Source organism: Amphiprion ocellaris, chromosome 17 (genome assembly GCF_022539595.1).
Source record: "Amphiprion ocellaris isolate individual 3 ecotype Okinawa chromosome 17, ASM2253959v1, whole genome shotgun sequence".
Taxonomy (NCBI): Eukaryota; Metazoa; Chordata; class Actinopteri; family Pomacentridae; genus Amphiprion; species Amphiprion ocellaris.
In genome coordinates this window covers 21196136-21221500 of record NC_072782.1, presented here as the reverse complement: position 1 = coordinate 21221500, position 25365 = coordinate 21196136, and the positions used below count along the sequence as shown (strand labels likewise).

At 38.8% G+C, this 25365-nt stretch overlaps 1 protein-coding gene across 9 annotated transcripts in view; it reads right to left on the bottom strand.

The window, feature by feature from the left end:
• The window catches only part of slc4a5b (solute carrier family 4 member 5b), a 62926-nt gene that overhangs the window by 13284 nt on the left and 24277 nt on the right, over positions 1 to 25365 (bottom strand). For 6 of the 9 annotated variants that reach the window (XR_004848098.2, XR_004848099.2, XM_035952255.2 and 3 more), the window contains 21 exons: positions 23428 to 23557; positions 22991 to 23151; positions 20451 to 20606; positions 20147 to 20254; positions 18345 to 18400; positions 14027 to 14184; positions 13861 to 13948; positions 13619 to 13773; positions 12717 to 12842; positions 12142 to 12316; positions 11918 to 12051; positions 11490 to 11670; positions 11249 to 11339; positions 9308 to 9360; positions 7802 to 7993; positions 6275 to 6388; positions 4806 to 4967; positions 3632 to 3810; positions 3034 to 3106; positions 2553 to 2621; positions 522 to 695 (listed from right to left, as the gene is read on the bottom strand). Coding sequence is in view for 7 of the 9 variants with exons in the window: in XM_035952255.2 (XP_035808148.1) it covers positions 522 to 695; positions 2553 to 2621; positions 3034 to 3106; positions 3632 to 3810; positions 4806 to 4967; positions 6275 to 6388; positions 7802 to 7993; positions 9308 to 9360; positions 11249 to 11339; positions 11490 to 11670; positions 11918 to 12051; positions 12142 to 12316; positions 12717 to 12842; positions 13619 to 13773; positions 13861 to 13948; positions 14027 to 14184; positions 18345 to 18400; positions 20147 to 20254; positions 20451 to 20606; positions 22991 to 23151; positions 23428 to 23557 (2735 nt within the window). In the remaining 2 variants the exon portion in view is untranslated. Of the gene's footprint in view, positions 1 to 521; positions 696 to 2552; positions 2622 to 3033; positions 3107 to 3631; positions 3811 to 4805; positions 4968 to 6274; positions 6389 to 6653; positions 6768 to 7801; positions 7994 to 9307; positions 9361 to 11248; positions 11340 to 11489; positions 11671 to 11917; positions 12052 to 12141; positions 12317 to 12716; positions 12843 to 13618; positions 13774 to 13860; positions 13949 to 14026; positions 14185 to 18344; positions 18401 to 20146; positions 20255 to 20450; positions 20607 to 22990; positions 23152 to 23427; positions 23558 to 25365 lie in introns of all 9 variants that reach the window. The other 3 variants (XM_035952256.2, XM_035952257.2, XM_035952258.2) reach the window with 3 other exon arrangements.

Here is a 25365-nt window from a genome sequence, read left to right as displayed (position 1 = left end):
TGTTTTGCTTAACTGTCAGGTATCACATTTCCGCCATGGATTCATCTTCAATTATGTTTTTGAAGTTTAATCCGATAGCTGACCACTGAACCTTTTCAGCATCTACTCTTACTATTACTGACTGAAACTCCAGCTATCCATCCATTATCTATACCCCTCTTAATCCTCATTAGAGTTGCAGGGAAGCGGGAGTCTATCCCAGCTGACTTAGGGTGAAGGCAGGGTTCACCCTGGATGGGTCACCAGTCTATCACATGGCTACACATAGAGACAAACAATCACACTCACATTCACACCTATGGACAGTTTAGAGTTACCAAATAACCTCAGGCCAGAGAAACCATGCAAACTCCATGCAGAAAGATCCCGGGAAGGCTGAGACGCGAAAAGGGATCTTCTAGCTACAAGGCAAAAGTGCCAACCACCAAACCACTATGCAGTCCGATGACTGAACATGTTACTGATAAATACCACAAACAAAAACACAGAGTGACCAATAATACCTAGAGAAACACACTCACCATTACTGGGAAGATGATGGCCAGGAACGTGGACTTGAGAATCCAGAGGACAGCCAGACAGACGATCTGGACGAGGGTGAAAAGATGGACGCGTCTCAGCGGGACGTGACGCAGGAAGGAGAAGTCTGGCTGGTGTTTGGATGGCATCAGATAGAGCTTGATCCGCTCCCAAAACTGGAACAGATCAGAACGTGTTGTCAGGTGAGGTTTCTTCTTAGAGTCTTCAAATATCAGATTATACTCATGAGTTTAGAGTGAAAGCATTTCACTTCACATGCATGTCACTTTATTGTGCTCAAATGTGAGAAACTATTCCATTCAGATCTGTGAACAACGTGGATTAACTTTTAGTTCTGAGTCTATATTTTCAGCATTTAAATCTAATGGAAAATAGGTGAAAAACATTATTTTAATGTACAAAATGCATCTAATCAACATTTGTTATACAGTATTCTGCCACAATGGAAATCTATTTTTTTATTCTGTATATTTAGCATTCTTTTGACACAGAAATGTCTTTGAGGATAAATTAAGGTCAATTTGATTATTTTACGTTTTCCGTTTAAATACTGAAGACTAAACATAGTACCTTTACTATTAGTTCTTCATAGAGAATTCAAAAATGGATTTGTCTCAATAAAATGCCAAAATCTGTTCACTAATTTCAAAAATCATAAACAACTGAAGGACCCTATACAGTTTGATAGGGGAAGTAATAATCAACCTCAATTGATTCCTGCTCTTTGTGGATCCCAAGCACATAGTATTTCTAAAGAAATCTTTAGTTATCTTGTGGCTTTCATCTGTGACTTAAATATACACCCACTGGCCACTTTATTAGGTACACCTTTCTAGTAAAAGGTTGGATCCCCTTTTACCTTCAGAACTGCCTTAATTCTTCATGACATACTTTTGACAAGGTGTTGGAAACATTCCTCAGAAATTTTGATTCATATTGACATGATAGCATCACACAGTTGCTGCAGATTTGTCGGCTGCACATCCATGATGCCAATCTCTCGTTCATCCCAAAGGTGCTCTATTGGATTGAGATCTGGTGACTGTGGAGGCCATTGGAGTACAGTGAGCTCATTGTCATGTTCAAGAAACCAGTTTGAGATGATTTGAGTTTTGTGACATGGAGCATTATCCTGCTGGAAGTAGCCATCAGAAGATGGTACACTGTGGTCATAAAGGTGTTTTAATAATGCTCAATTGGTAATAAGGGGCCCAAAGTGTGCCAAGAAAACATTCTTCACACCATTACACAATGACCATGAATTACTGATATAAGGCAGGATGGATCCATGCTTTCATGTTGTTTACACCAATTTCTGACCATCTGCATGTCACAGCTGAAATCGAGACTCATCAGACCAGGCAACATTTTTCCAATCTTCTGTTGTCCAATTTTGGTGAGCCTGTGGCAGTTGTAGCCTCAATTTCCTGTTCTTACCTGACAGGTGTGGCACCCGATGTGGTCTTCTGCTGCTGTAGCCTATCTTCTTCAAGGTTGGACGTGTTGCGCATTCAGAGATGTTATTCCTCTGCATTCCAAATAACCAGTGGTTATTTGAGTTACTGTTACCTTTCTATCATCTCCAATCAGTCTGCGCATTCTCCTCTGATCTCTCACATCATCAAGGTATTTTGGTCCACAAAACTGCCCCTTACTGGATATTTTCTCTTTTTCAGACCATTCTCTGTAAACCCTTGAGATGGTCGTGTGTGAAAATCCCAGTAGATCAGCAGTTAATGAAATACTCAGACGAGTCCATCTGGCACTAACAACCATGCCACGTTCAAAGTCACTTAAATCCCCTTTCTTCTCTATTTTGATGCTCAGTTTGAACAAGTTGTCTTGACCATGTCTACATGCCTAAATATATTAAGTTGTGACCATGTGATTGGCTGACTAGGTATCTGTACTAACAAGCAATTGAACAGATGTAAGTAATAAAGTGGCCGGTGAGGGTCGGTTACTATGTAAAGCTGTATGCTTAAACTGCATGTGCGTGATCTTCAACTTACCTGGATGCCACTCAGCGAGGCCACTCCCATATAGAGGAAGACTCCATAGAGGACTGGCATGGGGATGTACTGAGTCAAACAGAACAGCAGAACATTAAACGGTTGGTCATTGCTAAAGACTACAACTACAAATCAATCTTTTGGACAGCGTTTTAGTTAAAATTTCACATGGTCATATTTGTGTGAGTGATCATTAGACTGATTTGGTACCCCTGCTACTTTGGCAGCTACTGTGTTACTTTACTTTTTCTTTCTTTTATTGTTTACATCAGTGCAAAACTAGGGTAACCAAACTGAGACCAAAATGAGAATGGGCAACCAAATCATGTGCTGGGTGCAAGTAACCAGGAAAGTTGGTAGCACCAGTGCTACCAGTGGAAAAATTAGTCTGGAGCCCTAAGTGTGAAATAAAACCAAAAGATCCAATGGAAAAGCAATGTCAGTAAAATCCTCTCTGCTAGCATATCTGTCTCCAACTGACCTGAAGAACAGGAGCAAGGAAGACTGAGAGTCCAGTCAGAACGAACACCAGAATGCCTGTCAGCCTCTGCTCTCTAGAAATGAAACATTATCACTTTATTGATCCATAAAGTGGAGAAGAACCACAAACACTCACAGTGTTAGAATAGTTAAACAATTCATTATAATTAAAAACTATATATATTGATGGTATATACACCGCCTTTCAAAAGTTTGGAATCACTAAGACAATTTCATGTTTTCCATGAAAACTCACACTTTCATTCATGTGCTAACATAATTACACAAGGATTTTCTAATCATCAGTTAGCCTTTCAACACCATTAGCTAACACAATGTAACATTAGAACACAGTAGTGATGGTTGCTGGAAATGTTCCTCTGTACCCCTATGTAGATATTCCATTAAAAATCAGCCATTTCCAGCTAGGATAGTCATTTACCACGTGAACAATGTCTAGACTATATTTCTGATTAACTTAATGTTATCTTCACTGGAAAAAAAATGCTTTTCTTTCAAAAATAAGGACATTTCTAAGTGACCCCAAACTTTTGAACAGTAGCATAAGTGAACATCTTTTTGAGTCAGGATAATCTCACCTGACTCCCAGGAACTGTGGCTGCTCTCCGGGGGCACTGGATTCACTCTCCATCTTCAGAGAGTCGATGTGTGCAATGGAAATAACAGTGGCTGCTACGTACCAGGGCAGACCCATGAAGGAGCACACTGCCATCAGCACTCCCACCCAGAACAGGTCCAAGTGGTACCCACAGCCCTTCTACAATGAACAACAAGTGTAAAACCATTCAGGTCAATCCACGATCGCAAGGTTGAATGACAGGAAGAAAATGTCTGAATTTTTACAACATGCATTTTTACAAGTTCATGAGTAACTCCAGGCTTGTGTTTACATCAAACCACATTTTCCAAGCACCACATAAAACTTTTCTTATTTCTACTTTAACAGTAACATAAAGAATGCAGTTGATTGGTGTTGAAGACATCCTGTTTGTGACCAGTCAGATCGGTCAATTCAGCATCTTTACTAATGTGTATTTATTGAGCATTACTCTGTCGCTATTGTTGGCAAGTGCTGCTCAAAAAGAATCTCTGTCAAAGGGTTTCTCTCAGTGCCCTGAGATGACTTCATACTCTTTACATCTTTTAGTCATTTAGATTTGTCAGGTTAACCTTTTATCTCAAATGGAGAGCACTTTGAGTCAACTTCTGTCATGAGAAGGGCCCCTGGAAAGCACAATCCTTTGTCAAGGCCAGCACGACAGCTCGGTGTTTTAATTAAGTGACCTGGATTCGCACTAAAATTGAAGTGAAAATTGAAATTAGTCCTTCTTTTGCTCTATTAATCATTCATCAAATTCAGCTTGGCGGTTTTTGTGTAATCCTGCTGACAGAGAAATGGTGTTCCTCTGTCAATGAGCCAAGGTGAAAAGCAGCAGCAGATGAAGACTGGCAGCTATGATGAAAAGCAGTCGGACAATGATGTGAACGCTTGCAAGTCATAATAATTGGAATTTTTCCCACCTATAGCTTTCCTCTCACATGACAAGAATGCTGCAACAGAAGCTACAGCTGCATGCAAAGCTGTTAGCTAGGTCTCTGAAACTGATAAACTGGTAAATTTGTATAATAAATATTGCAGGGTCTGGTTTTTAATATTTCCACCTGCATTTAGGCTCCACATCTGTTGTTTTTAATGTATTATATAAAAAACAGTGACTTGACGTGAATTAAGTCTCGTCTGTGTTTGCAAACCTTCAGTTTGTTTTCCTTGCGGTTGACGATGACAGCGCTGATCTGCTGATCCATGAAGATGAGGATGGTGACGAGGAGAGCAGGAACGAAGCTGGCCAAATACCACCACCAGGGGTTTTTACCAAATGGCATCACCAGCCAGCCACGGTCAATGCGTGTTGGCTGCATTGCAGACAAACACAGAAATAACAAATAAATACATAACAATGGTATGCAGGGGATCAGTTCTTCAAATCTTCTCATGTAATAGTGCAATTAGTATACACGCATGCAATGGTGGAAGGAAAACAGAAGTGAAAGCAGCAATTTAACAGTGTACAAACACTTGATCATTAGTAAGAGGTATTTAAAATTTTAGTAAGGATTATAAAGTATCTAAGTACATCTAGTATATTGTTAGATTATTAATACAGAATCAGTCATACTGGAGGTAGTTTTAAGTATAATTTGAAAGTTTAGCCTAAGTTGGGACTCTCCAAAGTAGGTATCTACTGAGAATTTGTTTGGCTGATGATTGTATTCGATATTCAACAATTTTTCAATTATCAATATCATTTTGTTTTTCAATTAAATCCCCATGAAATAAATGAATTTAACTTTTATACAGTCACCTCTTTCTATCTGTAGTCACATTCTGTGGTCTCCAACAAGGTCCCAAACACTGTACCATCTGACTGGTTACAATGCCACAAGTAAGAGCCAATCAACACTTAACGATAAATATTTTTAAAAAGTTCTCTTTTAATCAATTACATAAAACATAAATAAATGAAAGCATTCTGAGTAAGTTTTGTGTTGGAGTTTGTTTTTTTTCTTAATTTAGCTACAAAGTTATTGTTATGCGTACACCACCATTCAAAAGTTTGGGATCACTTCGAAATGTCCTTATTTTTAAAAGAAAAGATTTTTTTTCCCAATGGAAATAACATTAAATGAATCAGAACAGTCTAGACATTGTTAATTTGGTAAATGACTATTATAGCTGGAAACGGCTGATTTTTAATGTAATATCTCCATAGAGGTACAGAGGCCCATTTCCAGCAACCATCACTCCTGTGTTCTAATGCTACAATTGATGATTAGAAAATCCTTATGCAGTTATGTTAGCACATGAATGAAAGTGTGAGTTTTCATGGAAAACATGAAATTGCCTGGGTGATCCCAATTTTTTGAACAGTAGTGTATATTATAAGCTGTACTTAATGTGTGCTTGTTTTTTTTTTCTGTTAAATTATTGTGAAAAGTAACTACAGTTGTTAGCTATATGACTGAAAAAGTAGTGGCATTGAATTAGAAGAATAAATGGAATGGAAAATATTCCTCTTTAGTACAAGAACCTCAAATTTGTTTTTATGCATGCAGACAAAAACACATACACATAAAAAAGGGTGATCATATTATATAAATGTAAGTGATATGGTATGAATACACATATATTCTGACACATATTTTAGTGAGAAATCAAATACCTTGAACTCTGTTGGAACGATTAGTTTGGGTGTGTCTAACCCCATCAACATATCCAGACCCACAAAGGTCATAATTGACATGAAGATGGCAAAATCACTGATTAGTTTCCTCAGCTACAGGAATAACCAGAAATAGGGGAGGGCAAACAAAGATGTGTGACATGACATTAAGGAAAGGAGATATATGTCCAAAAGAAAAAGGTGCATACGTGAGGGAATCAAAACAGGGGAATGAAAAAGAGATGATAAATTAATTGATAAATCCACAAAAAATCAAACAGTTGGTTATAAATGTATAAATCATTGAGGAAAGAAATGTATCTAGCAGTGGGAATATAATAAGACAACTCTGGGAAGATGAGAGAGGTGTTTAGGGAACCTTGATCTCAGTGGGCACATGCAGTTTGGGTGTGTCGAGCTCCAGCAGGCAATCCAACCCACAGAACACCAGGATAGAAATAATAATGGCAAAATCACTGACCAAGGTACGGAGCTGGAGCACATTCAGGGAGAAGGGAGGAGAAAAGAAAATGGGAGAAGACATTCTGACATAGATATGCAGTTTATAGGGTGATGGTCTGGATAAGGAAAAGGAAGGACTAAAGCTCAGAGTGACTTTCAGAAGCTTTATAAAGAAAAAGCTGGTGATATTCTACATTTTTGCAGCTGAACAAGGATACACATATCCTGTTTTGGAACATCATATCCTGATTTCAGAACGTGCACAAGTCATTTTCCTGTTGATAGAAAGCAGTGCACTCTTGCGTGCATACATCTTGATTAGGTTTCTAAATGCTGCTGACTACCTGTACATGCACTGCTGTACAGGTACACCAAGTATCAGAAACACAGCAATAGCTGCGGTGAAAGCATTACATTTTTGAAGTGATGAAGATGACTGGAGAAAGAATGAAAATGCTGAGCACTGACAATATACTGGTCTAGCTGCATGCACAATGAAAGCCTTCTCCACCGCTAATCACACTCCATTTTGCGCTGGCCGAGGCTCAGTTGGTAGAATGGTTTGACCCTCTCATCTAAAAGTTGTAGATTCGGTATCAGGTTCCTCCAGCTTAACTGTACAGTCTCTATCAACTGCATGCAAGCTGCAGCAGACTTCAGCAATCACACCTGCAATTTTTTAAGAAATGGCTCATTGTAGATTTTCAGGGGTCAACAGTTTATGCTCTAAGTTACTGATGAGAAGATCGGGTTAAAGCCACAGTGCCGCCAAGCTGCCACTGTACATCAGAATAAAATATCATGGCAACCGCTGTTAAAATATGTGGATTGTACTAAGTATGTTGAGTGATTACTGTCTATTTCAGTTTTGCAACGCTTGTTTGATATTTGGTGTGGGAATATCACCAGCCTTATGTTTTAAATTAAATGCTTTGACAGACATCCCTTCAGGTTTCCACATGCAGGTTTACTTTTTTTGAGAATGGGAGGGCCTGCAAAATCATTCATGTTATCTTGGAAGGATTTGTCCACCTATAAATGCTGATGAGCGTGAGGCTGTCTTACCTTTGTTGGGAAGTAGCGGCTGAACTTGAACTTCTTGAGAGAAACAGTCATGGAGTAAGTGCCAAAGAAGAGGATGAAGGACATGAGGGCCAGGTCGGGGACATACTTACAGGAGCTCCCCACCAGAGTGCCACCGTATTTCACACACTCTTTCTTACTCAGCTGGCTCCAGTCCAAATCTGTCAAGTTATACTACGAACACAAAAGAGGAGAAAACACAAAAAAAGGAGGGGAGCAATGGAATGGATGGGGAGTTGAGGACACAGGGAATAAAGGCGGAGAAGGGAAAAAGTAGGGTAGCAGAGTAGAGACACAAAGCAGACACGAGAAAGAAAAAGACAAGCGATAACAGAAGAAAAAACAATAGAGTACAGAGCCACAGTGCTCGTTGATGACTGGACACAAAACTGAAAGGACTCTTTGGTCTGTGTTTATCAAGCATCTTGGTGTTGTTCTAAAAAAATACCACAGATGGCTGATTCAGGAATCCACTGCCAAGAGAGGATTATTACTTTTAAGAGAAAGCAGAATGTCCCTGGTTTATGACATTGTGACAATTTGGTTCAATTTTCAATCTGGTTTCAAGTTGGTAAGTTTCATATCTAGTTAATACCATTTGACTCCCTTTACTCATGTTTTCTCTTCAGTCGCTCGCAAAGAGTAAAGGCTGATGACATACAGTCAGGTACATAAATAATGGGACATTGACACAATTGTCAGCATTTTGTAGCATGATTTACAATACATTTCATATTTGTCCTCTGCCTTTTTAAAATGAAAAAATGCACTGAAGTGTTTTGGGGAATTTCATCTGTCAAATGCTTCAGAACTCATTGGATGGTGCCTCACTGTACAGACGGACAGTGACCGGAAGCATACTGAGAAAGCAACCAAAGAAGATCCCCTGTTCACATCCCGGCTTTCCTGGGATCTTTCTGCATGGAGTTTGCATGTTCTCCCTGTGCATGCATAAGTTTTCTCCGGGTTCTCCAGCTTCCTCCCACAGTCCAAAAACATGCTGAGGTTAATTGATAACTCTAAACTGTCCATAGGTGTGAATGTGAGTGTGATTGTCTGTCTCTATGTGTAGCCCTGTGATAGAATGGTGACCTGTCCAGGGTGTCCCCTGCCTTCACCCTAAGTCAGCTGGGATTGACTCCAGTCCCCCTGCGACCCGAATGACGATTAAGCAGTGTATTGATAAGGGATGGATGAATATTATTGCATAAAAAAAAACTCTACATTAACACCCTTTTCAAAAAGTAGAGATGGAAGTCATATCCGATATGAAGAAATCTGACAAAACGCTTAATGCTTGATAAAGATGGACCCAGATTCCTGTGGCTCAGATTTCAACCACTACTTGTTGAGATCACATCAAATGCAGTTCAAAACAATCAAACAACTTGAGATCCAAATACAGTCTAACTTATCTTGACAAATGGTAATAAGAAGGACTCATAAAAAAGACACCAATCTCACACTTTTTGGTATTTTGTCACTCACCAGCAGAGTCATGTTATCATCTCCGAGTGGAGCTGAAACATTCAGCGCAGATGCTGAAGGGAAGAAAATGGAAAAAACGAATGAAAAAAATGACATGCAGTCCTTTCCTTTTAAGTCATAGTAGTGATTGTATTTTTGCTATCAAATTATCAGACTGCAGTACAATTTCCTCTGCTTGTATGTTAGCGCCATCATTATGTTTCCAGCATATAGCTAAGGGATTACCAGGTTCTCTACGGGCATACTCACTTTTTCAGACAGCATCCAAGAATGAGGCAGAAACAGAGAACATACAAAAAATCATCACAAAGTACAGAGTGAATAATTTGCTTCTTGCCACAATGAAACATTGTCTTTAGTGACACAGAATTCATGGGGACCTAATGTCTTCCTGGAAATGTGTTACAAAGGTTGAGTCATCTCCTAATTTCATCAAAAAACTGATAAATGCTGCAGTGGCTAATTAAATGAAGTTCCTTGAGATCAAATAAATTACCTGACACCTTATATTTGTCATGTCAGGCTATGCCATGTCTCTTTAATTATTTTCTAAAAATGAGACGAGAAGACCAAAATTAGACTCTTGCATAGGTCTTCATGATCAGCTGAGCTCAGCATGTAGACTGGAGACAGGAGTTCAGAAACACACCTGACATCTCCTGTAAACCTCATAAATTAATATGCTGCATCTCATTTGTTTAACCCTATGAGACCTCAGCTTTTCAAGGGTAATTTTACTACATGTTTCACTTACACACTTTCATCTTCGTTATGACATTTTTCTACATTTTCTGACATTTTCGAGGCTTCTTCATTCAAAAAAAAAAAATGCTGCATTTCTGACAATGCCACATGGGGGATTGAATAGCCTTGGTGGAGTACTGCGCTCTCTGAGTACTTTTCTAGTTCAGATTAGTTTCCTTAGATCACATCCTGTTAGTTAATTAGAATTTTGTAGGCTTTAGTAATTTCACCTTTTTTTTGTATTAGCTTTGGTTAGTCTCGCTTGTGTTGGTAAATTCCCATTTAATTATTTCCCGCCCTTTTTGTTAAATTAGATCAAGTTTATTTTTTGAGTTTATAGTTCTTAGGTAGTCAGCTTGATTATTTTCCCCTCATTTTAGTTTCCAAATTATTGGTTTCAGTTTCATTCCTTGTTTAATAAAGTCCTTATAAGCCATCACCAGTCTCTGCTTGATCTGTGTCTGCACTTGGGTTCTCTGACCCCATCGTGACACTAAGTGCTAAATCACATCTAACTAACCAATAATTATCTAGCTCAAACTTTAAATAATCCCGCCACTGCCCTCTTTCTAGGCAGCTGCCTCTCAGTCCTTAGAGAGAGAGTTAGATGTGGAACAAATTTCTGGTCTCACACGCTCATTCATGTGTGTCAGCTGTCTTATAGTCAATTATTTTTCTTTGTGTAATCAATCACAGATGCAGAGAATGTCTTCTTTCTTAAGAGGGTGGGGACAGCTGCAGCTGAGCTGCATTTAAAGCTACAGATATTGAAACAGGCTGTTTTGAATAAGACTAAAACCAGGGCTTATACAGTCATCATGAAATTAATCATCTCTGAGCTGAAAAATCGAAAGACCGCTATGAGGACATGTAAGACTTTCATTAGTTTGCTGAAAAGGGGCAAAATAGGGAACCTTTAAAAAATGAATAATTATTCGTTATCAGCATGTGCAATATGTCAAATTATTACTTTAGCTGCTGTCAGATTGCACCTTCTTCACGGTTTGCACCTGACACCAGTGGGCTCAAATAAGTTGAATCTGCAGGCATGTTTTGTCAATCAGTGTATGAAGTTGGGCAATTTGTTCCCATGATTTATTAATCTGTTTGTTTAATAATCCGGATTTTAACGTAATCCCTGAGGGACTCCATAGTAAACCGAGCATATACAGAAAACAAAAGAGTTTGAAGACTCACCCTGGTCTGAAGCAATGCATTCACACTTGTAGGCAGTGATGTAATCAGGCTTGAAGCCACGGTTGATTGGGTAATACTTAAAGGCTCCTGCCTGTGGAAAACAAAGCAGATCTTTTTTTGCTTTACATAAGTCTATGCTGTATCTTAAGTGCTGTCCTATTTGCTGCAGGTACGACCATGGTTCATCTGTAGATGCTGCAGGTGTGTCTGAGAGAGGTAGACATTACAGCAAGTTACCCACCATCTTTTTGATGGCATCGGAGATGAATATGAAAGAGATCAGGCTGGAGAAACCTTCCTCTGTGAAACGGGTCATGTATTTGATGATGTAGCTGGCGTCTGAGACCACCAGCAAAAAACACTGCAGACATGAGTGAAGGCCAATCCACAGACGCAGCTCCATGTAATCTATATTGTTGCTCCTGCGAGAGACAAAGCAAAGGTGAAATGACGAATATGCAAGTTTTTGGCACTGTAATAATAATAATAATAATGGATTAGATTTATATAGCGCTTTTCTATTAAGGCATACTCAAAGCGTGTACAATGGATCCATTATTCATTCACTCACACATTCTCACTCTGGTGGTGGTAAACTACATTTGTAGCCACAGCTGCCCTGGGGCAGACTGACGGAACAGTGTGTACTTTAGCGTGTTTGTGTCTTACTTGCTAAACTCGTAAAGCAGTTTTTCAAAGATGAGAATGGGTCCAGTTGAACTCAGAATGATGAGAGGTTGTCCACCAAACAAACAGAAGACAGTCCCTGCTAAAGCAGTGCCAAGGAAACTCTCCATCACCCCCTGTAAGAAAGAAAGGGGATAGACAGTCGTCAGATAGAGTCAGTTTGGCTGTTATGGATTGATTCATTATGTCGCAGCCCTCATGAAGACCTGGTAATTGTCGGTAGCATCCCCTAGTAGTCCTCCGAAGGTGATGGCATTGGTAATGCAGCCCAGGTAGATGAAGAGCACAGCAGAGATGGACTGGATATGGAAGCCATCATAGATATCACTACAATACCATGGGATCTTCCTTTTGATGTCCAGCCATAGTCCACCACAAAACCTATTACAACAAGCACAAAGTTAAAATGACAGAACATGAACATAACTGGACTGTGCTAAATGGTACAGGGTCCCAATAATAATCAGCAGATTTTTTTTATTTACAATAACTTTTGTATGTTTAATGAAGCCATGCAAAATTTTACTATTAGTTTGCTTTTTTTTTTTCAATTTTGCAACATTTTTCAGCATTTCTGAGCTGAAAGGTACATTTAAGATCTGTTAGACACTGCAGTGCAATCATTTTACACCTACTCCAGGTGCCTACACTTTGACATCAGGCTCATCCTTCTATGTAAAAACAACAAGCTGATGTCTTTAGATTTTGATACCTAGAGTGGACGTAAAACAATTTGGCAGCATATTTCACGGCATGAGACTACAGTCAAGTCCTATCATACCTCCCAGTGAATTTCAGCTCCTCTCCCAGCTCATGTGGAGCTGGAAGCTCTTCATCCTCTCCTCCTGCTGCCCCACCAGCTGAGCCATTCATCTGGCCCAGCTCATTCAGGTTGAGCACGGATTTCCTGGGATAAAGATAACACAGAAACCCGGTTTTAACTCAGCTCAGCAACCTCTTGAATGTAACTGGCCTACTGGAGCAACCCCTTTCACAATGTGTCAATGTAAAAACAATCACCATAATAGTAATACTAATTAAAGCTCCTTTAAGAAAAATTGCTTTGGATTGCTTGTTTTAAAAGTGCTGAACAAAGAATGCTGTCTTGTCTACAGTCACAACAAAATAAAGAAAGTGTGACAGTGTGGACACATGGCCTTGGGATACAAATTTTGAGCATGTTTCTTTAACTAACACCAATGTTAACAATCAGTAATCAGTTTTTATGCTCTGATAAAACCATTTGACACTTAATGTTTGCGCAAAAATCAGCTCAGAGAACAGATATAAAGTTGCTGTTCAATGATTAGTTGGACAAAATCCACAGTATTAAACAAAGGAAACGAGCTCCAATCTTACAGAGTAAATAATCTGTAAAGTTATTGATCTCTTGAAAGCAATTTAATATCAGAATCATCTTCATAGCTGATTCACATGCTAGAGTGACTTTCCTATGGCTTATTCTCTCTTTTATGGACTCTTAAGGCTGTTTAGTAAACACACCTGTAACTAACATAGACTAATGAAGAGCCTCCACCTGGTGGAAAAAAACAGGTACTACAGGTGATCTACAACGTTCTGCCTTATCAGTTAATGTACTTTTAATTGGTTAGTTTATTAACAACAGTTAATCAATTAACAATTAATTACTAACATCTCTAATGTGAATTGTGTTTAACATGCCTCATTTCTGCTGATGGAACCTTCTTAGGAGGTTCGATGCGTATTTTGGGGTCCCATTCGCCTGGAGGAAGGACAATCACTTCATCCAGAAACTCATCAACACCTGCAATAAGGTCTTCACGGTCTCTTGCTTTGTAGGCAACATCACTGAACAGCTGAAAATAAAGGAATAAAATAAACCTTACATATCTGATGTGGTTAGAAGTGTATTCTGTTGAGGTGTGCTGCCACAAGTCACTCACATCGTCCACCATAAGAGTGGCAATAGCTCTGCCGATCTCATTGTAGGACTTGGTTTTGCCGTGAGGACCCAGCAGGATGAAAAGAAACCTGTCAAAAGAAAAGCTTTGTAAATACAAAGACATAAACACTGACAGTAAAACTAAAGGGAGAGAGCAGAGAACCAACCTGGTTGGCACAGGGACCTCTGTGAGGCCTCCTAGAGTTGTGGCTTGAGCCAAACGTACAAAAGAGACGAATGGTTTTTCCAGAAAATCCACCTCACCAATCAGAACATTGGAGGCTTCAGCATCACGAGGAATCTTCTTCATGAACTTATTCTTCAGCTGACGGATGACAGAGAACAGAAAGGACAGAGAGCTTTAGGAGAAATCATAAGTGGGAGACAGGTTGCACTGAAGGGGAACTTTTGTAGCTGGCTTCAGTGGTGTAAGTGGCAAATCAGATCAAGCGAACTGGTAACACTGAATCATCTATTTCATGAGATGGGATGAGCATATGTATAAGTTTTACACAGACTCCCGCACACAGTCTAACTTGTAAAAATATATTTGCCTGATCACGACTGAGCATAGAAACATCATGAATTAATGTATTTTTGCAAGTTAGGCAGTGTGTGGGAGTCTGTTTATAACTTGTTAGGACAAAAAGTTACACAGGATTTCTTGGGAACTTCTAACATGGACTTTTCAGTAAAAATTTTAGGGAGTGCAACATTGATTAGGTGGTCCACTATTTACAGTCTGAACAAATACTAGAAGACATTCATGGTCTGTAGAGGATAAATTTTAATAAATTTGATAATATACAACATAACAGTTTCAATTATCCAGTGAAGTACCTCAACATCTAATGGATTTGTTTAAGGCAGAGATCTTTAATTATCTATGTTTCCATCAAAGTACATATTTTAATGTGGCTCATGAAGTAGTTCATGGGAACAGCATAATGACTGCTAAAAAGCTTTGATGCTCATTTTAGGTGCAGATACCAACCAAGAGCCACTGAAAACCTGTAAATATCTTTTCCATCTTACAAACAAGAGGTAATTTAAGAAGGTTTTGACAAACATAAATTACTTATCATTTGTTTTTAAATATTTAAGTTTCTTTAACAATGCAAATAGTTCATTTAATTTGTTATAGACCATTGTATAAGCCACAAATCAGAACATGTTTTATACTGCCAGGCTGGAAAATCTAACTTTTTTTTTTGTTTATGAAGTGTTTAAAAGTTGTAACAAAGGATTAATAAATAGTTTATTAGTGCATTTTATAGTGTATTAGAAACCTTGAGTATTTTTTCCTAGATTTATTAACCATTACAGCCATCAGTTACCTCCCTTTAAAAGCAGGTATTATTACTCTGCCAAGGAATGCAGTGGAGTTATGTGACGATCGACGATAGTTTGTCTGTCTGTTAGCAACATTATTCAAAAACTGATCAACGGATTTGGATGAAATTTTCAGGGAAAGTCAAAAATGACACACGGACCAAGTGATTAGATTTTGGCAGTGATGCGTCTTATAGTCTGGATCCACAGATTTGTTAAAGATTTCTGTATCACTACGAGACACCATTAGCTAACACAATGTAGCATTAGAACACAGGAGTTGCTGGAAATGGGCCTCTGTACTCCTATGTAGATATTCCATTAAAAATCATCCGTTTCCAACTAGAATAGTCATTTACCACATTAGCAATGTCTAGACTGTATTTCTGATTCATTTAATATTATCTTCATTGAAAAAAAACTGCTTTTCTTTCAAAAATGAAGACATTTCTAAGTGACCCCAAACTTTTGACTGGTGGTGTATGTATGCACGTTTTGAAGTATCACATTAGAAAAACTTAATGGAAACAACAAAACCTTCAAAAACTTTCTAAATTTGACAAAAAGTGTTTTACTATTTTACTCTGTATCAGTTTTCCCTTCTGTTGCCTTAATTATAACTTTCCCAACTGGGCAAAATTCCTGAAGACTTCTCTCAAGTTTTCTCTCATAGACAAAATATTGTTCATTGTTCTTCTTCTAGACTTTTTAGAGTTTGACAAACATCTGTTATTTTTTCTAACTTCTACTCAGCCACCCTCTTACAACACTACGCGGCCTAGTTTATTCATTCCAAACCCATTAATGGGAACAAATCAAATTTCTTCTTTATTTATGCCAATATTAAAAAAAGTTTGCTTTCAAAGTCACCTGACGATTACATGGAAATACAGTAATTGTTGATTCAACGTTCTCCGAAACTGTCAGATGTACAGCTGTAAAGTTTCTCCCCAGGATGAGTTTAACAATCAGTTGCATACAGTGTAAAATCACATAACATGTTCTCTTGGGCTCTTCTGCTGCACCCCTCCTCCTCCTCAACCAGGAAGCACGTGGCAGTAGAGTGGTGGCTGCTTAAGTTAAAATCTCTTTTTAATCTGTTAATGCTGCTTTCAGAGTCAGTTTACCAGCTGATCCTCTTTCACTTCTTGGTACAATGCAACCATAAACAAGACATTTCAATCTTACACAGTATGAACTAATTTAGAGTAAGTTTCAGAGTAATCCACCCGCTCCATCCAAAGTTTTAGTTACAATATGCTGTGATACTGTGTACTACTATACTACTAAGTTTATTTCTGTAGTTTTTCCTCCTCCAGTAGGCATTGCATGACATGATGTCATGTACTTCACCCTATGACTGTGTGAACTGGTCAGATTAGAGAAAGCTGGAGGTGACGTGCCAGCTTCTGTGAACAAATAATTACACTGGACTCAGGGTTCACATGCATGAGTTGATTTCTTGCTTGCTTTGAAGTTCTTGTTAAGAAATTTACCCGATTCTTTCTCAAACACACACACACACACACACACACACACACACACACACACACACACACACACACACACACACACACACACACACACACACACCACGAGTGCTGCTGCTTAACAACAAATACAGTTAAATTGGCTGCTGCATATCTTGCAGACAGATCAAAAAGGAAAAGCAAGTGACTGTAACTCATTTTTCACTGTTATTCTTTTCATGGAGAGATTCAACTAAGCTCAAGGAAATCTGTACGCACACACACACACACACACAGTCAATCAGAAGTACTAACACGAATGCAGGTACAACACAGGTTAACAAATTCCCATCCTAGCTGCCAGGCTGTTTGGATTAGAAGGATTAATCAGTTCTATATATAACTTCTCATAAAGTAAGACTAAACACAGACACACTCTATGAGAAGGAGAACCAATGTGTCTCTTTATGTCTTCTGTTAACTGAAGCAATCCATCATTATTTTCCCACAGGCAACAGGAGATCGGCAGACTAAAGATCAATAACAAATCACAATGACATGTATATATTGTGTCGACTACCCAGATATTTTTATAAAAGTCAATAATCTTAAAAGTTTAATAAAACCTTAAGAATATAGACAGGAATAAAATTAAACTTTTGGCATATGTGAGTGCTGCTGAAGTGCAAATTTCTGTTTCAGAGTAGCAGAAATAACGAACACGAAGACATGCATTACAACTGAAATCTACAGATGCAAATACAAAAAAAAAATGTATTTTGGATATTTTCTGTCTTCTAGCCAGAAAACTAGAAGACATGTTATGGAAAGAAAACATCCCAAAACCTCGAAATAAACAAGTGCAATTTATTCAATCTATTTAAATATGTTGACTTTCTAATTTTAGCGTCTTCTTATTAGTGTTTGAGGTCTGCCACTACCTGAGGTGAGTCATTTGGACCCTTTCCTCATAGTCTGGGGATATAAATGCTGTGAGTGGACCAAGTCCACTGCTGATCTCAGCACAGGAGAACTGGAGGGACACTGATGAACCAAGAATAATAACCAGAAATTCTACCACTGTGTAACAGACCTGGCATTGCTTTCTTTTGTTGCTTTTACTACAATATTAGCATCCTGGTTAACTTGTATTGCTGTTATAGCACTTGCCATTATGTGATTCAATAAACATGAGCTTTATTGTGATGTGTGTTGAATTACCATCAGTTTCTCTATTCAGTGTTCATTTCCAGTTTATGTATGGAAACATTCGGTAAGGAAAAAATAACCCTCATTTGCTGTCAAATTTCAACGTAAAGACAACATGGAGGCAGCGTGTAATTTTGTGCATCAGTCTCTGTGGAGCTTTGAATGAGTCCACACCACCATCTTGGCATGTGAAAATAGCATCAAACTGGAACCTTGGCTTGACATACTGCCAAATATAATCAAAATTCAGCCAAAATAATTTACAGATCCTAGTTTTGGGTCCAGAATAACAAAATGAGTAAAGTCTGAACAAAATCTGAGGTTGTGGAGCAACACTGTTATCTGAATTGACACAGACTGACCGTACTGTATTTAATGTGTCGTCAGGCATTGCAAAACTCAACACACACAATCACACACTCACCACAAATAAACCAGTGTTCCACAAAGAAGAGAAACTGAAAATAAGAGTTACCTGGTCTGTGCTTGGTGTGTCTGAAATATCATTCATGCTTCGGCTCTGAGCATGATCTGTAAATAAAGCACACACTTGTTTTGGGTATCATATGTTGCTTTAGAAAGAACAGGAAGATTAACAACACAAAGGATTTAAATAATTGAGCAGTGCTTTAAAGAGCAACATTTATACAGTAGGAGCTGAGTAAAAATGCAAATTTTATCCAATGAAATGGTCCTGAGAGCAACAGAGAGGGCAGCATAAAACTTCACCCATGACCAGCTGTTCCTCTGAAGGATTATAATTTAATGACTCCCTTCTTTTTTCTTTCCTCAAAGCAGATTTGGGAACAAATAAAATCGAACAGAAAGAGAACATACCACACAGATCCCAAAAAATCCTTGAATAATCCACAGTTACAAAAAAAAAAAAAAAAAAATCCAGCAAAGGTGCACACAATAGGGCCAAAATCTTCAAAGTAAACAGACATTATGCCTAACATGTTGTATTCATGGTGAGTATACAGTATATTCACATTTAGCACACACAGAAAGCCAATCATGCAGTAGCTGGGAGTTAGCCGGGGTCAGTGTCAATTCAAAACAGAGAATAAAGCAGACGTTGAGAAAGTCGGAGTCAAGAGTTTAAAATGTGGTCAACAGATGTAAATACTCCACGTCTATCAGTGGGGGAACTTAGATGTTTCACTTGAGTAATAGCATTAGTTTTCTTGTCCACCAACAGTGTTTACAACACAGCGTATGTATCCTTGACAGTTAATAAATTGCAGTTGTCAAGTAAATCTAGCGATGTACATGAGAAAAGTTAGGTGTAGTCCCTCAAAACTGCGTAAGTACAATACTTGAGTTAAGTTAACCCTCTGAACCACAAAAAAAAAAAAACCCCAGCAAGTTTTAAAAGAGAAACTGTAAAACTGTAAAAACAGAAAGAAAGGTAAGATTCTTCATTGGATTAGGTCCAACATGCTATTGTAGAAAAAATAACCAAATCTAAGCTTCGAATCAGATTTTATTGAAATCACTGTATTGTACTTGTTTCATTTAAAAATGCATTAAAAAAGTTTACATTAAACAGATCCTATAAAAAGAAAAATACTGTGCTGCTCAGCACAAATGAGATGCCATGACTGACAGAAATTGAGAAAGTTTTCATAAAATTGTAGGCTGTGTTTCCACATAGCAAAAAGGTGATGAAAAGAGACTATGAGCAGGATACAGACTGCAAATACAGCATGGCTCAAAAAAGTATAGAGATGAGGAAGTGGTCAGCAAGCTGTTTGAAGATACATTCAACATTGTGAAATCTCTTTCTTGAGCTGATGTGCAGAGTAGTGTGAAAAATGCATTATTTGTTGAAGTTGCAAATAATGTGAATAATTAAACATGTATAGCATATGGAACCACCTTTTATTTTAGTGGTAAATAACACCAAATATTAAACATGTTGATTCCAGGTGTGGAAGTGACTTTGTGGTTAGCACTTTAGCCTTGCAGCTAGAAGATCCCCGGTTCACGGTTCATCTTTTATGATTGATGGCATTATAACTTTGTCATACTTTCTTGAGTTCTTTTTACTTCTAGCCTTTGTGCTGTTTCCATAGAGGTACAGGACTTCATATTTCAGTGACAAAGGAGCCCACAGTGAGGCAAAATTCGACAGAAGCGAAAAGGAAAAAATCCTCAAAAATGGCTTGGGGTTCAGAGGGTTAACGTTCTTTAAGTGCTTTTATACTTAGTAGTGAAAATTGAACGATATCGAGGTGCATGTGCTGTATGTTTGTGTGGTGTGTTGAGACTCACGCAGGCGGCCAAGGCTGCTTGACTGCCGAGAGCGTAGGTCTTCTGTGGAGCGGTGGATCCCGGAAGCTGAACTAGTACTACGACTCAGATTAACCTGAGGACTACGGTCTGACAGAGCAGCAGCAACAGCAGCAGCAGCAGCAGCAGATGTGAAAACGATGAGCACAGAAGAGGTGATTTTACGAGGAAAAGTGAAACAGGTGGTGATGGCAGAAAACAAAGGAAGCATTAGGATGTAATTAGAAGGTTCTATGACATTGCTGATTGGTAGAAGAAAATGCATACACACAGCAGTGTTACTTACTGGAAGCAGTGTTGGAGGACTTCCCTATGTCAGCCAGGGAGCGGTGGATCGGTTTCTTAGTCTGGTGACGGTGCTTCCTGAGCAACACAAAGATGATCTTCTCCTTCAGATCCAGAGGAATGAGACCATCCGCTATCTGTCGATCCACAATCTCCTCTGTAATAAAAGTATACAGTCCAAGTAAATGTTTATGAACAACATAGATAATTTAGCATGGTTCAAACCAATTACACACAACTAACTACATATTACTGATATTATTGTTCATGCCTAGAAATTAAATCCTCTATTTCCAGCAGAAAGAAAAGACCTGGAGGACTGAAGACAACACTGTGGAAGAGCTCAGGAAGGACGTTGCAGTGAGAAGAAAAACAAGAAGAGGCTGAGGTTTTTCAAGAAGAAAAAGAGCAAAGACGAAAAGAGACAAAACAGATAGAAAAGCAGGAAGAGGATAAAGAAGAGAACGAAGCAGAGGAAGAGCTCCTAGAGCTGGTTGCTGCCAGAGAAGAAGAAGAGTGAGAGAGACAGGAAGTTGGAGGAGGGTGCTGGTTGTTCAGTGCAGGAACCTTTGTAATACAAAATGACACATGTAAAAAAACTTTTTAATAGTTTCTTTTTATCATGGGCATATTTTTCATTTTGCAACCCCACTTTGTAGACACAAACCATGGTTTGGAGTGGATTTGATATTTAGTTTTGTGTAATTGAATTGTCACTGCAGTTGGCATTAGAATTACATTAGCATAATTTAACCAAATACATAAATCTGTTGGGATCATGGGCTTTTTTAGAGGGAAATTTTCATGCCTTGACATATATTTAATGTTAATTTGATGTACTTATGTGAGCAAGACTTTAGTGATAATTATTCCTTATGATCATCATGGATACTCTAATGGGAATAAACTTGGCCTTTAAGACCGCAATGTCACAAGCAGGACTTTGTGCAGAAAGTTAATGTGTGAGTACATGTACAGGGTGTCCCTACAGTCTGGACACAAAGGAAATCTTATGAACTATGTTTTTTTTTTTTTTTGCCTCCACAGATTAAATATGGCTTTGTCGAGAGAAGAAAGAGTTGAATTGGTACTCCTCAGTGGACACGAAGGATGGACATATCAAAAGATAGGGTTAGGGAAGTGATTTTTTGGGGGCTAGCATCCAATTCTTTAGTTTCCGCTGATATATTTGGTCATCCAGAATGGGGTTTGTCCATGACACTGCCTGCTTCTTTTAACTTTTTATCCACCTTCGCCACCATGGAAAAACCAAGTGGACTCCTCCTTGGATGACATGCATGAAATTCATCTGCTATCTTTCAGTATGTCTATTATTCATGTCCACTGAGAAGTACCAGTTCAACTGTTTCTTCTTTCGACAAAGCTATACTTAATCTGTGGAGGCAAAATAATATAGTTCATGAGATTTCCTATGTGTCCAGACTTTAGGGACATCCTGTACAATTATAGTTACTGCAGAAGAGTTTACCTCCATGTATATAAATATACCTTTTTTTCAACGCACGTGATCAAAATACTATAGGCCTTGCTCTGAAACTGTCAAGCTGATAATCTCAAATGACTAATTTACCTAGGTGAAAATGACCTTGAAATGCTTGCAATACATTCAGCCAAAAGAGCAAAAACCAAACAACAGGCAACAGCAGTTTTACTTTGGCCTGTTATCACATTACTCTTGGAACTACTTAGCGACAGTTGGTATGAGCTGTCACTGTTATGATCCTGCTCCAGCCCCTGCCCTTCTTTCCCCTTCTTCCTCTTTTTCCTCCTTCCCACCTGGACTCTGTTCTTCTCAGGATTTCCACCTGCCCTGTGTCTAGTCTCCAGCCTGCCATAGCTCCACCTGGACTCTTGTCACCCACATTCCTGGATAACTGCCGGTCCCCTCTGTCTACAGCTCTCTGTCTGCCTGTCTTGTTTCCCTGCCAATTTCCAGATTCCCCATGTCTGCCTACCTTGCCCCATTAGTCCTGTCCCACACTGGTTTTGTAAGTACTTCGTTTGTTGAATAGTTTAGTTTATCCTGGTTTGGTTGTTGTAGTTTAGCAGTGGGTTTTTGTAGGTTTTGTAATGTAGTTTATTTTGGAATTAGATTTGGTTTAGTTTAGCTCCTAGTTGTTTTCTCTTTTCTGTATTGGTTTAGTTTTTTGTTTGGGCTAAATAAAAACCTGTTTCTGTTGCCACCAGTCTGCCTTATCTGTACCTGCACCTGGGTTCTCTAACCACCCCCGTAACAGTCACAGTAATGTTTGTCATTTTAAATAGTGAAAGTGCCGATCAGCGCTGCTAAAATGAGAAGCTGCTTCAAAAATGGTTTGTACTTTGATGTTTACTTATCAGAAGAAGAGAGGAGAAAATCAATATGGATTCCAGCTGTTAACATATGCCAGAATTTGCCTTGGTACCAATGCTTAGACATGGACGGACACAGGATTGGTTGTCTTGTTCATCCTCTGCCTCTGTGGAAAAAAATAAAAAAGAAACTCTAAACTGTAGTGTGGGATATTTTGTGGGACTCACCCACGATCTGTGGCAGTGAGTAGCCTTCCAGGTCAAGCAGAATGCTTCCTGTCTGCAGGCAGGTCCTGAGCTCAAACAGGCTGTGGAGGGTCAGCGTGGAGACATGAGGTTTGCTCCATCTCTCTCCTCCCTCCTCCACCTTCTCCTCAAATTTTACCCACCTACAACAAGAAATAAAAGAGGTTTGGAGTTGGAATTCAGGAAATGTGGCAGAATTATATGACTGTTCACAGGATGATTGATTTGTTGGGTTCTAGGAGAGCCAGCCAGTAGGATGCTGTTATGTAATTTAAACCGCAGCTTCAATCAAATCTGGACTGCTGTCACCCACGGCCCTCGATGCCTGAAATGCAACCTTCAACCCCTAAATCCCATCAAATATGACCCAAAAGTCTAAACTAATGAAAGTTCTGACACTCCAAGGTGACTGAGCATACCTCGCAGACTCTTTCCACTCCAACTCGCCCCCCTCATGCTGTAGTGTGTCCATCTCAGTGAATAATGTGGGTGTTGGGGCGCCATCATCCTCACCCAGTATGTGGCGCAGCCGCTCTGCAGCAGGAGACACTGCAACATGGAGGTCAAACAAGAGGCACTGTCAGTTTTTATCAAAACCTGGTTTAAGTCACGTCAGAAGAAAACAACCTAGCATGGACAAAAAATGAAAACAGAAAAAGCTACAAGCATGCCAGTGTGATATTCAGGAATTGTGGCTGTTTGATGAAACGGCAACTGCATTTTGGTCAAGAAAAAAAAAACCAAATATCACCCAGATCAATAAAAAATTGTCCTGGGGTCAACTGGTTGAGCAGGCGACCCATAAACAGGGGCTATAGTCCCTGATGCAACAGTCATGGGTTTGAATTCAGCCCATGGCCATTCGCTGCAGGTTCTTCTCCCCTCATTTCCTGTTTCTCTTTCCACTGTCCTATATAATAAAGCCAAAAAGATGTGGGATTTCTATGATATTTCTAAATGGAGTTCTTATACTGTTTTTATACTAACTGCTTGCTTTTATAGAATCATATTCCTAATGTTTTGCACTGTTTATGATGATATTTTACACTGTCTATGAAGATGGAAAAATACTGGATGAGGGAGGTATGCAAGAGTGGAAAAGTACTAGGTGAAAAGTTATGATGGAGACTCTGTTTCAGTGTTGTGCTGGAAGACTCTGTTCCACAGATAAGAACAACTGCTGAGGTTTCATCCTCCCCCACAAAGAGAGGGGAACCATCTTCATGGCTGTGAGGTTTGGAGCATCCAGATCGGGACAACAAGATGGCTGCTCATACGCAAAGGAGGGGGTCAGATGAGCAGAAGACAACCAACCAGAAGAAAGACACACCCTGAATGCTTATGCACCTGAGAAACTAGATATAAGACTGGGTCAGGGGAAGAATAGTGTGTCAGACTTCGTGAGCTGACAAGAACTCTTGTTGTCAGGGATAGAAGTTTGGACCCAGAGCTCTGTACTATATTAAATCTGCTGTTAAATAAACATGTTTAATGAGACCTAAATATCTTCTCCTATCGCTTCATTCAACGAATGCGCAGGAGCTATCTCACACATAGTCTGTTTTCTTGGTAGAATGAGATTGTGCTCCAACAAAGACCAAAAAATTAACTTTAGGAAATGACTTCAATGACCATGCAACTTTTGCACCAGCACCACTATAAAGTTGACACTCCTAATTTTCACTGATAGCTGTTAAAAGCCATAAAATTTACTCTACATTGTCCTGTGCCCATCAGGATGAACACATTTTCCTTTACTTTAATTTGTGTGCAGTTTCCTTGGTCCAAATATTAATTTCAAATACTTTGGTTTCATTTCAATCAGTCCTCAGCTCATGTTCAGCGCTACTTTGCAAATGTAGCATGCTAACAGGACAATGAGCATCAAAGTGAAAAAATACCAACACATAAGTAGAGCTGCAATAATTAATCAGTAGCTGTCAACTATTCAATTAGTCGCAAATGATTTTCAATCAATCTGTATGAACAATTTTTAAAGGAAAAAAGTCAAAATTCTCTCATTTCAGGCTCTGGTCAACATTTTATAGCCCAAACAACTAACAGAATACAATCAGCAGATTAATTGACAATGAAAATAATCTGAGCTCTATACTTTAGTATGTTTCCTTAAAGTAAATGTCATAGAGCCTTATTGAGCATACCAAATGTAAAAATACATTTTCCATATTTTTGGGGTACTTGAAGTATCTTTTCGAACAAAAACTATAAATATTGTATGAGTGTACATTTTAATGCATTTTGCTTTGTGAAACAACTGCTGCTTTCAGAAGCTACAAGAAAGTTTAAGACTTTTCTACTTGTTATTCCAATTTTTACATGATCTTTTACACTGATGA